A 13,305-nucleotide genomic window follows, 5' to 3' on the forward strand; every position below is an offset into this window, starting at 1 on the left:
GAAAAACACTAAAATATGCAACCAACCGATGTAAGCACTGAAGCTTTAGATTTTGTAAGGTCAAGTCTCTGAACAACCCTGCAAATTAAAAACAGAATCTTCCAAATTACATTGAGAAGAACATAATGTAAATATAGGATTATTACTTTGCAGTCCAATGATGTTACATAGGGGAACTATTCAGGCATAGTGCAAGCATTATTTCAGAGCTTCACAGGAACAAAATGGAGCATACATATGGGATCAGAAATACATACATTCATTTCATCTATATACATATTTTTTTATAGGTATCTCAACTATAGAAAAAACCTCAATGAAATGTAATATAAATCACCAATACCGTGGTACATATACCCCTGTTCACCACATAAAAGTGATACAATGCACTATCTGAACCAAAAATAATTATAAAATACTACTATGCCAAAAAAATATATATTATTGATAAGTTCAATTGTTTATTGAAATAAAGGAGAAAATCAAGCACATAGGACATGGAAAAAGTTCCCCCAGAAGAATTACATTTAAAAGTTCATATAATCACGAAAGTACAAAAGAGAAGTGGGGGGAGTGTAAGGAACACTGCCCATTGCAGACATCCAATCACACATGACCTCAAGAACAAAGGCTAAAACACAAGTAAGCCAGTGCACAACAATGCCAATTAAAGTCCATCCATACCAAACATAAAATATTGACAATAAGCACTTATACTAAATTTTGGAGAGAAAAGTAAAAATATTAAACTACTTCTCAATGATCTTGAAACATTACATTCGTTGATGAGATGAATGATTAACAAATAAAACTTTGATAATGAGGGAGAAGAATGAAGTCTCAACTTTTAAATTAGGTCATCTCTAGAGCATCAACTACCAAATATCTAATTATAAAATGAATTGCTTTCTTCATAGAGACATCCCAAAATACATGATCACTTTCCAAATGGGGAAGGCCTTTCTTACTTCTTCAATTTCCTATGGTACCCTTATCTTTTTTTTAAAGCAAACAAGATCCTCTTAAAAGTGATGTCACTTCTAATGTAAAGTAGGGAACATTTTATGAATCAGTATATTTTTTTTATAAGTAACGTAAGAGATTTTATTAAGAAAAAACCAACCAAGTACACTGGAAGCGTACTACAGTGGCACAAATCAAAAACCCAGATTACAATGATCTATAAGATCAGGGAGAAAAAGACAAGAATAGGAAGGCAAAACTAAACTCCACTCAAGGAGAGTACAGAAAAAGAAAAACTTAATGTCAAGAAAAGACCTTTCAGAATTCTCAAAGCATCTCGCATTCCGCTCCCGCCATAAGCACCAAAACAAACAATGCGGCACAAACCTCCATAAACCTATATTTCGATGTCTACCAAACTTCCCCTGCCAAGAAGCTAATACCCCACTAACTTTATACGGCATGACCCAATGTATACCAAACAAACAATGAAACAAAAAACCATAGACCACAAGTCATATGCTATAGGACAATGAAGAAGCAGATGATCCACCGATTCCCCACACCTTTTACACATAAAGCACCACTCTAACACTGCAATATGCCTCTTCCAAAGATTTTCCGTAGTTAAGATCTTACCTAAGGCAGCAGTCCAAGAAAAGAACGCTACTCTAGGAGGAACCTTGGATTGCCACACCATTTTCCAAGGAAAATCAATGACAAAAGAAGGAGATAAAGAGTGATAGAAGCCTCGAACCTCAAAACCTCTCCTCATCGCTGACTTCCAGCAAAGTTTGTCATCACCAACACCCTCGCACATTCGTGGAATAAAGCACAACCCAAAAACGATCAAATGAATTTGACTCCCAATCTTGTGGTGGACGACGGAATCGAATGTCCCAATGAAGCCTCCCATTGGAGGAACTTCCTTAAGGGAACAATCCCTATGCCAAACATCCTCCCAAAACTTTATCCTCATACCATCACCCACATCAAACCGAAGAAATTTAGAAAAGTCCAGCCAGCCACTTCTAATGGATTTCCACACACTAACACCATAGGTCCCTGACACTGGTTTGGTACACCAACCACCCCCTTCATCCCCATATTAAGCCTCAATGACCTTATAACTTTAGCCAAAGTGAATCAATATTAATAAAAATCAAAGTTGAAACAATTTCAAATAAAAGGGCATAAGTTTCCAAAACTACTCTCTAAAATGAAACCAACAACAAGGGGTACTTACTTTTTAAATAAAGTAAAACGTAATTTAGAAAACTCATTAATATTGTGTCCATTGACTTTTCAAAGAGAACCATATTTTGGGACATCCCAAATTGGAAGAGGACCAGCAATATAGGATGCAGGGAATATAAGAATAATGCAACGCTGCACAAGTCACCAACCAATACCAAATCTAATCACTTACATCAATTTGTACAAGTCACCCATTTTGGTATCTGTTAATTAGATATAAAAATTCTATGTATGGTGAAAAAACTACCCACATTATCTACCCAACCATATACAAACATTGAAAACAAAAAAATAAGTAGCAAGATCTTGTCTTCTTCTGAGGACAATTGTAACAAGTAAACAAGTTAAAAAAAAATATGGTAACCTACCGGCCATCATAAACAAGGTTCAGCAAAAGCAGCTCCCCAGTTTTTGTTGACAGCAAGGCCACATCAGTCAATAACCAAGTTGTGTTGGCAGCATCAAGCTCCACACTGAAACTTGATCTAGGCATCTCCTGACTGCAATAAAATTAAAATGTACTTTAAAAGTGAGGAAAATGCTTTGAATTTAAGCCAACCAAGGGGAATTAAAATCAAATTATATGCCTTCTAAGTGATTGCTACAAATATGACATCCAATAAATCTGAGACAAAGGGAGAAAAAAATAGGTAAGGAAAAAGACAACATAATATATTTTAAGCGAGATAATAAATAGTGATGACTCGTGAAAATTATACCAAATATATTTTGCATGTTTTATAAACTGAGTATACAATATAAAAGTATGCAATGAAAGTATATAACAAGGGCGTGATATGAAATAACTAGATATCAAAAATTTAACAATAATTTGTGACAAAATTGCCATCTTCTCTACCCAAAGCCATACAGTAAGAGTATATATTATAGCGTCCCTTTAAATAGAGGTCTCATTCAAAAACCCTACTAATTAATTGGTCTGTTGAGCAATAATTCATCAAGGAACCCCAACATTTGATCTCCTATAGATTACAACTATTATAATGAGAGAAATTTACAAAGAATGACGTAAGCAACAAAATTGGATATAGTACTTCTTGATGAGGAAGTTTAATTCTAGAAAGTTTGGTGATTGGTTTTAGATGTTTAAGAGCATTCACATCAGCTCTTTTATAAATGTGTAAAATACACATTTTGACCCCTTTTACACATTTTGAACCAAAAAACCCTTTACATCAGTTCTTTTAAAATCATCTAAACTTGTGTAAAATTACAAACGAGCTACAGTACCCGTGTAAATTTACACGGGCACTGTAGCTCATGTATTTATTTTTTTAATAGTTTTTTCTCTCTCCTCTCTAACTGACACTCAGCTCCCTCTCTATCTCAGACGCTGCCCTCTCTTTCTCTCCACAATCCTTTCATCCTCAGTTCTCTCTACCTGTCTCACATCTCTCTCTCTCTCGTTCAAAGCATGCCACCGGCGTTCACAGCGTGGCGAGATCGGCGCATGGTGTGTGGCGTGGTCTCGATGGTGGCGGTGTGGGTTTGGGTCGATGATCGATGGCGGCAACGTGGTGAGGTCTCGATGATCGATGATCGATGGCGGCGATGATCGATCGATGATTTTTTCTTTGATTTTGGGTGGAGATTGGGGTTGATCTGATGTTGATTTTTCTTTTCTTTGGTTGATCTGTGTAGGTTAATGGCTTTTAGTTTCTGATGATGCTGGTGATGGTGGTTGGGCGATGATGATGGTGGTGATGGTGGCTGTTGATCTGATGTTGATTTTCTTTGATTTTGGGTGGAGATCAGGGTTGATTTGATGTTGATTTTTCTCTGATTTTGGTTGATCTATGTGGGTTAGTGGCTTTTGGTTTCTGATGATGGTAGTGATGGTGGTTGGGCGGTGATGATGGAGGCTGTTGATTTGATGTTGATTTTTCTTTGATTTTGGTTGATCTGTGTGGGTTAATGGCTTTTGGTTTCTGATGATGGTGGTGATGGTGGCTGGGTGGTGATGATGGTAGCTGTGGGTCAGTGAGAGAGAGGGGCAGTGAGGGAGTAAATAATAAAAAATTGTAAAATAATGAATATTTTATTGAATAAATGTGTAAAATAGATAAACTGGTGTGGGTATATTATAAAAGTGGACGTGTAAAATAGGAAAAGTAGGTTTTTTCATGTAAAATAGACATAGAATTTACAAGAGCTAATGTGAATGCTCTAAGGGCTAGGGGATTTAGGTTTAGCAAGGGAAATAAGATGGTTTAGATGTAGAGTGATGGTTCTTGAATAGAAATGAGACTAGGGTTAAATTAGAAAAAGAACTGATATTAGTAAGATCATAAAAGAAGACTGAAGGATTTTTTTTTTTTTTTTCTGATCCAAAGTAGCTCTCTTTCGGCCCCATATCGCCACAGCCATTGCCCTAATAATACTTAACCATGTCGCTGGCTGACTCTAGAAGCAGTATGGTTTTGAATGGTGAATATGAATTAATTGTGATTGGTAAGGGGGGTGGTGAGCAGTGTAAGATCCTCCATTCAATAAAAAGAAAAATAATAAAGAGATCCTCCATTCATATTCAATTGTCCATTTAGTCTGTGATCATACTCTTCATTTCTAATTGGATTGCTTTAATGACACTACTCCCCTAATATACTTCTCCATGAAGTATGCATAGGAAGATGGGTCAAGACATAATAACATATTGGCCCAAAAATGTCATGTTTTGAATGGCATTAAACAGAAGTTATAATGTTTGCCATTTAGATCAGCTCTAACACTAATTGGGTTCCAAAGAGAGCTACAATGTCTGATGGATTTTTTCTATCCATATTTTGTTAGAGAAGGGGAATTTAAGACATGGGAACAATGACATGAAATGGACGCATAAACGATGTACCCCAAGCAACATATTACCCAATTTAAATATATAAAAAAATACATCTTTTTTTATAGAAGTAGTTAGTGATGTTAGATATAACATATTAGATCTAACATGTATGTAATGAAATTAAATTAAATTTTCAATTTAATACAAAGAGAGAGCATATTGTCACCTGTTGTCAACAGGAACAGCATAATTGTTCAAAGCCAATGCACATGAGGCTGACTGCACAAATATGAGACTATTGATTTAACATACAAATAGATGAACTTGTAGACATCAAATAACTTACAACACCATATGAAAGCACGGAAAGAAATTATAACGGTAATAATGCTAATCTTAATGGCAATAACAAGAATGATGATTTTTTTTGGGGATAAGTACAATGATGATGATCATGTTGATGATAATAATGAAGCAGAAAGTAGCTATTATGCAACAAAATAATACCTGACTATGATAATGAATAGAATTTGCACCAATCACAAGAACACCACCAATAGGTGATGGGACCGCAAGTAGCTTGTATGCATCATGAGGGAGATTCTAACAAGAAGAAAAGAAAAGGAAAGGAAAACAAACATATAAACATTAGATGATTTTCCAAATACCAATTGCTAAAATCAAGATAATGGTACTTACTCATATTTCCACCCCTGGTCAAATGCAACAAATTCATGTTATATTTCATGGCCATTGGCTGTATAGAAAAAACTTACAATGGCTGACCATATGAGAGGATGCTGCTTCATTGTTGTGCTAATACTGAGTGCAGAAATCATGCAAGTATGGTGCTTCCATGAGACACGCCCAGCCCAAGTAAGCTCCCGCTCATGAAGGATTACCATCACAGGCTCAATATAACCTACAGTGTAAATACATCAAATTTTTAGAAATGTATTAATAGGACCACAACTCTTCAAATACTAAAGGCCAAACAACCTGCAACGAATAGGGAAAATACAGGGGGTATTGTAACCCCCTGCCTCCTCTAATCTTTCCTCTCATCTCCCCCACCCCCCTGCCCCGCCATTTTTTTCCCCACTTCAAACATACCGTTAATGAAATAAAGAGAAACTAAAGAATGCACTAGTATTGCCTTTGGTAGATTTACGAGAAATGGACAATAAACAAATAATAATGATTATGATGATAATTAATTGATTGATATAATGAATTAAAAAACAAAAACAAAACATTACCAACAATTGGAGATTTTAGAATAAAACTTCAAGGTTCCCATGATATTTATATCAATCAAACATTAAAATTTAAACAACAAAGTTGCTATAAAATTTTAGAAAGTAAAAAATGCCATTGAATTTAGATCAATCAATTATTATTAAACCATTTTGGGGTGGGGGAGGGGCTAAATTGTGCATTCTCAAACTGACGGCCAAGTTTGCATCCTCAATATGCTCCTTAATATTAAACATTAATAAGTGCACACTTTCAATGCTTAGGGAAAGCGGAAAAAAAGTGGCTCATGGAAATTTCCAGTAGACAAATCTAAAACAAAAGGATAAATGCTAGGTAACGCTTACCGTGTACAAATATATAGTCTTTTACATGCTTCATGCCTAAATCTCGTAGATTAATTATGTATGAGGACTCAATTCGAGCAGAAACAGCACCTCCTGAACTTAAAGCATCGTCATCCCCAACTAAACCAGAACCAGCCTGACATAGCCAAAAGTTGGAAGATTAAAGCTAAAATTGCAGTAAATAAGATAATCATAGAAATACATCAAAACGTAAAATGCAGAGTGCACATATACAAGTTTAAATATTTGCATAGAGGATGCCAGTTTTTGAAAGTCAATATGCCTTGATATTTAAATGTTTAATATTTTGAACTCCATTAAAGGCACCAAAAGAAGGACCAATCCTAGTCATCCGTACCCTCAATTTCAAGAGAGGAAATCTCATCAGACCATCCTCCCACAACATGTGGGAGCCACATGTTGTGAGAAGCCAATCTCCTGAGACCATCTCATAAGATACTTTCTCCAATTCCAGACATTTGGCAAAATTACCTTGAACTCTTTGTGGGAACAAGATCTATATCAAAGTTAATTTTACTTGGTCAAAACAGGAAGGTAGAATCCACTAACCAGAATAGAAGGCACCCAGCCTATTTAGGTGAAAAGCTTCAAGTATTATTTGGCCTTACAATCTCAACAGCACAAGCATAGTATTTATAATGCTACAATTAGGCGTGTACTAGCAGAAAATAAGATGTAACACCCAGTGCTACATGTCATAATTGATGAACTACAATTGGGAATATGCATATAACACATAATAAGCAAAAAAGTGATATTCTGGAAAAGCTATCTCAAGTAGCCAATCATACCCAAATATACATAGACCTAAACATCAAAAGTTATATCCTGTACCTGCAACATTGCAAAATCCAACCATACCCAAAATCACAAATCCAACATTGCAAAACGTGACTAAGTGTCATGAATCTCTCTTACATTAAGTATCACTGCAAATTGTTCAAACAAATAATAAATGAAACTCACTGAGAAGATGTGCAAGATAAGTTGTGCCCAACATAAACTTAGGCTTCCAAGGGCAGACTCAGATATGTACTTAAATAATTCTACACAATATGAACACCAAATGATGATGTGAATATGTAATTTAAACTTCATAAGACATAAGATGCTGTCTATGACAGATATGATCCAAACAATTATTTCAATTACACATCAAATAATATTTTTTAAATTTCTACACGCTGTGTGAGTCTGACATTATATCTTATCCTCCAGGATACCATGACCAAGTCAAACACTTGGAACTATGATACTACAAAGCTACACAAGCCAAATTTTAGAACAGTTGCTAAGCCAATAAGTTTCCCTTCCCATAATTAATTGAACTTAAAATGTAGAAATTAGAATTAATCTATAAATTAAACAATTCAATGTAAAACTACATGAGGATACAACTAGGATTTTTTAAGTTACAAAGAATAGGAGGCAATAAAGACCTGGGCAGCCTTAAGTATTATCATTTGCAACTCAAAAACCAGAACACCACCACACCTCCCTTGAGGATCAACCTTCACCAATGGGCCTCTTGCAAATGATTCTCTACCTCTTTTCAAATGTAGCCACTCGGGACCCTCAAAGCAATGCATAGAGCTGAAAGAAAGATAAAAATCTATGATTTATGATGATTTTCCACTGTTGCAAAACAGACTTTAAAATCATAATTATGTACACAAATGCGTGCACAAACACACATGTATAAGTTCCAAAAATAGAAGTATCATATCTGCATCAAGAATGTCCTCATAAATCAAAAAAAAAAAAAAAAAATTATCATTAGGAAAAGCATCACACTTATCTCAAAAGTATTTGGAATTTACCATTCTTGCTTGGGACTAATTATTTATTCATCAGCATCACCGTTGTTTGGGTCATATGCATCTGACCTCAAAAAATGGTGCTGCTTTATATCAAGGTAAAGTAAGAGAGTCCGAGTAATAACTTTAGCCATCAACCACATATCACAAAGAGTACAAAAACTATAATGCTAAGTCATAGTATTACAAGCATCCTTCATTATTTCTCTTTATGAGTGGTCTTTTGTATCAGGTAACTCTATTCACTCCTTCATAGAGTCAATTCATATATAGATATTTTCCCATTGTAATTATTTAGGCTACTTCATGTTTATTTTCACGATACAGTCTCATTTCAATAATAGCCTGTTCTCCTATCAAAAAAATTATATTATTAACTTTAGTAATGAAAAGGGGTTTTTTTTTTTTTTTTTTGGTTCAATAAATTCGATAATTAAAAAGGGGGAGGGCTGATTTGAACCCTTAACATCTTTGTTAGAAACACCAGGAGGTGCAAGTTGAGCTACAAGCCTCTTGTCTAATGAACGTTATTTATTGCATTACTTCTGAACCTCAGTAGTCGAGAAAATGATACTACACATTAGTACACTTAAACTTAGATGCCACTGAGCTCATTGGCTTAAGTTCTGAATTATCAATGTGTGCAAGTTATGAAACCAATCTTAGTTCTTTACCTAGAAAAGCACGATATTTCATATGAAGTTAAGATAATCAACCCTCCAATAGTTCATTTGACAACTCTCACTATTAACAGTAAACCTAATTCCCAAACTGTAACAAGTAACAACGAGAAATGCAGTTATTGTCGTAATTCAATTCACCTTGTACGAAGTCCATGGATCGAATCGTCGAATTCGAGAACAGAAATCTTCGCATCCCGAAAGGCCAAGATAATCGAGTCTCTTCCCCTAGAGCCATCGCCACCTCCAACGGCCAAAACCGCCATGCTTTCAACATTGGCGTGTAACCTATAATGACAAACGAGTTCCAGCGAGGCGCCGGCGAGTCCATCCATGAGGCCGCCGCGCATAGGTTCGACTGAAGCCCTGGCGGAGGAGTCCCTGGTGGCGGTGGCGGCGGCGTCTTCTTGGACTCGAACAATGTAGAGCTCGAGGACATTGGCGGCGGTGACGACGAGGTTAGGGATTGGGCCCAAGTCGTGGCGGCGCGGAGGCCAGTCGGCGTCGAGGCCGTCGGTGGAGGTGATAGGTGGGATGCGAGAAGTGAAGTCGGCGCGAGACTGGGTGATGAAGCCGGAACCGCAGGTCTCGATTCCGGTTGGATAGTGCATCATCTTGTAGGCGGCGTAGCTCATCTTTGAGAGGCTAGGATTTTCAGAAGGGAAAACGACGACGTTGAGGAAGTGGAGGTGGAGGAGGAGAGAGTACAGAGGGTTTTACTTAGTTTTTAGGGTTTTTGAAATGAGGGAATTGAATGAAGTTTGTGTTTGGCGGGAGGAATACTTAGTTATAGACTGACCAGTGAGGAGTGAATCAGTGAGATCGAGTGAAAAATTAAAAATGGAAATGGAACCTTCACCCCACCCTTTATAGTATCTAATTATAAATTAAAAAAATGTGTTTTTTTCTTGGAGAAAACATGATATCATAATTTTAACTCAAATTGTGTTTTTAATTCTAAAAAAAAAATTGCAAATTACGAGTTTGTACGGTTTTATGGGGATTTTTAAGAAAATAACAACAAAACCCAAACAATATAATTAGTTAGGCAACGTTTCAAACAAATTGCATTTCTAACAATTCGACTTCAGAGGAGTCGATTTTACTGTTCACATCTATTTTGTAGATAAAAAAATCGAGCTTTTTGTAGTCATTTTGTATGCATAGAAATCGACTTCAGCGAAGTCGTGTTCAATACAAAGAAAACGACTCCAGTGAAGTCGTTTTCTTTGTATTGAAAACGACTCCAGTGGAGTCGTTTTCTTTGTCCAAAACCCAGAACGAGCTTTTGTAGTCACGCTCGTTCGTCGGTCACGTTCTTCGTTCTTCGTCCACAAAACCCCAAAAAACTCCACACGGCACCACCAACTCCACACAAACCCCGACGAGCGTGACCGACGAACGACGAACGAGCGCCTGGGTTTCTTGCCGTGACCGACGAACGAGCGCCTGGGTTTCTTGCCGACGAACCCAGGCGCCGATTCTGACCGACGAATCCAGCAACACCGACGAGCAAACGAAGGAACCCAGGCGCCGATTCACCAAACCCAGGCGACGAGCAAATGTCTAACACGCTCGTCGGCGCCTGGGTTCGTCGGCGCCTGCATTCGTTTGCTCGTCGATTCGTTTGCTAGGTTCGCTGGGTTCTGTGACGGCAATCTTCTGGGTTCGCTGGGTTCGGTTTGCTGGTTTTTTGGCGCATGGTTGGGTTCGTCGGAGAAGGGGTTTATTGGACAAAGAAAACGACTCCAGTGGAGTCGTCTTCAATACAAAGAAAACGACTCCAGTGGAGTCGTTTTCTTTGTATTGAAGACGACTCCACTGAAGTCGATTTTTATGCGTACAAAATCACTACAAAAAACTCGATTTTTTTATCTAAAAAATAGATGTGAACAGTAAAATCGATTTCTCTGAAGTCGAATTGTTAGAAATGCAATATGTTTGAAACGTTGCCTAACTAATTATATTGTTTGGGTTTTGTTGTTATTTTCTTAAAAATCCCGGTTTTATGCCCCACAAACACCAAATTATTATAGAGAATAATTTTATAAAAGTAACCCAAGATATTGGTAAGAAGTTTTGAATTCTAGATCTCATAGATATCATAAAGGTATTGTCTATCCATATATGTAACTACCGGCATTCTTTTTTTTTTTTTATGTTACTCTTAGAATTTTATTTTGAATTTAGTAATGAATATAAACGTTTGATAAGGTAGATCTGGGCTTGTCTTGTTAAAATCTCATTGATAAATTTGATTAATTGGGCTAGTTTTTCAAACATAACAAATTTTATCACTCTGTTCATGCTTCTCTTTTTTTATATACGCAATTTGAGTTGTAGACGTGTAGCATTATACTGTTAGACCCAAAGAAATTGAGTTCAAATTGCTCTGATTTATTTGCATGCATTTGGGGCATTTGGTTCGTTGTGATATGCCCTTGATGTGATGCATATTATGATGATGTAATATTAAGTTTTTGGTTTATTTTATTTTTTCTAACATTACCATAATTTAAAATTATAAAATATATCACACTATCTTAATCTCATCACCTTCCTAAACAATGCAATGTTGTATTCTTGTATTGATATTACATTAATGTAAAATTATAACAACGTAATATTACAGCGTTAAGTTAACATCACGTCGAATCAAACGCTCCCTTGATGTTATACGCCATAGAAACGGATTTCCAAATTTGTCCTTTTCTTTACTTTAATTTGGTTTAAATATTTTTGTCTTCACTTGCTCTGATTGAATTATAAGTTACTGATCGTTTACCTCTCTATCTAAGCCAGTACTACCCAATAGCTCATGAACATAAATACCCATGGAAGTTCATACAAAGTCAATTGTAAAAACCCTTTAGCACAAATGAAAAGTAAAACAGACAAACAGCTCTTATTGAGGAGTGTTTTTGGAAAAGAATAGTTTAGATTTATTTGGGCTGAAAATTTGACCAAATTTTGCACAAAATTCCAAGATAATGGAAAAAGGACGTAGCTTTCTGTGTTTTTGGGCTGGGGAGTTTCCTTTTGAGGTTTTTGGTTGGTTGGAAAATGGCTGTTGTATGGGATTTCGGCTGTGTTTTGTTGTAACTTTGTGAGGCTTTGGGTATGTGAAAAAGGAAGAAGCTTTCTTGTTTTTTTTTTTTTTTTTATTTTTTGTTCTGTCTTTGGGCTGGAAAAAGGATGGATTTTTCTGGGTTGTTTAGGCTCTATTTTTGGAGCTCTTAACGGTTGCAGACTTGGAGTTGCAGCTATTGAGGCAGGCTGTTTATAGATTCAGGTAGGTGAAAAGGAGGGATTTTTCTGGATATTTTGGGGAAGGTTTTTGGGTGTTTCTTTGAGAGCCTCATGTGATAGTGTTTTGTGGTTCTTTGTGAATAAGACTACGTTTGTTTCAATGTAAAATATTTTCTAGGTGTAAAATATTTTCAGGTGAAAATATTTTCAAGTGTTTAGTTGCATTTCAAAAAATGCTTTGAAAAATATTTTCTCGTGTTTGATTGTATTCTTGAAAATACTATAGAAAACACATTTTCTACTTGTTGCTCACATTTTCTCAGCTTCCAAACAAATATATAATATCATTTCTCAGTCCACAAACACAAAAGAAACATAACCCAAAAAAAACAAATCATCAAATCCGGTCAAATTAAGGGAAGAAGGAAGAGAGAGAGGCGACTGGGTTCGAAGGCGAATGCGTATGGGTCGGCGCGGTGCTACAATCTTTGCTTGAGGCGAAGGTGTGTAGGTTCGAAGGCGAAGGCGCTTGAGGAGACTAGTTTCGATCTTTGCTTGATCGGCGCGGTGCTGCGATCGACGAGACCGATGCGATCTGGTGCGATCGGCACGGTGTTGCGATCAACGACGAGACAATCTTGGCGGGACGATCTCGGCAAGATGATCTCGCCGGTGCGTCTGGGGGTTGGGGCGCAATCTCCACTCCCTCTTCTTGCTCTTTCTCTCTCTCTCTTTGGGTGTCTGTGATCCGAAAATGATTTGAAATGAAAATGAAAACTAAAATGATTTTACGCCTTGGGTCCCTTATTTTATAGTCAACACTGAAAATATTTTCAGTTTGACTCAATTTTCCGTAACAACCAAACACATCATTTTACGAAAAAGCATTTCTGAAATTGGTTTGCAGTCAAAACAAA

General features: G+C 36.6%; 1 protein-coding gene across 1 annotated transcript in view; it reads right to left on the reverse strand.

The window, feature by feature from the left end:
* LOC112026430 (cleavage and polyadenylation specificity factor subunit 1) overlaps nt 1–9,985 on the reverse strand; it is a 29,922-nt gene extending 19,937 nt beyond the window's left edge. The window contains exons 1-8 of the mRNA XM_024059116.2: nt 9,281–9,985; nt 8,082–8,235; nt 6,622–6,757; nt 5,797–5,942; nt 5,528–5,623; nt 5,247–5,299; nt 2,589–2,720; nt 27–78 (exon numbers count right to left, since the gene is read on the reverse strand). Of these exons, the coding sequence (XP_023914884.2) occupies nt 27–78; nt 2,589–2,720; nt 5,247–5,299; nt 5,528–5,623; nt 5,797–5,942; nt 6,622–6,757; nt 8,082–8,235; nt 9,281–9,774 (1,263 nt within the window). The 5' untranslated portion in view covers nt 9,775–9,985. The remainder of the gene's footprint in view (nt 1–26; nt 79–2,588; nt 2,721–5,246; nt 5,300–5,527; nt 5,624–5,796; nt 5,943–6,621; nt 6,758–8,081; nt 8,236–9,280) is intronic.
* Nucleotides 9,986–13,305: the final 3,320 nt, after the last annotated feature.

The sequence above is a fragment of the Quercus suber genome, unplaced genomic scaffold, assembly GCF_002906115.3.
Source record: "Quercus suber isolate HL8 unplaced genomic scaffold, Cork oak 2.0 scaffold_143, whole genome shotgun sequence".
Taxonomy (NCBI): domain Eukaryota; kingdom Viridiplantae; phylum Streptophyta; class Magnoliopsida; order Fagales; family Fagaceae; genus Quercus; species Quercus suber.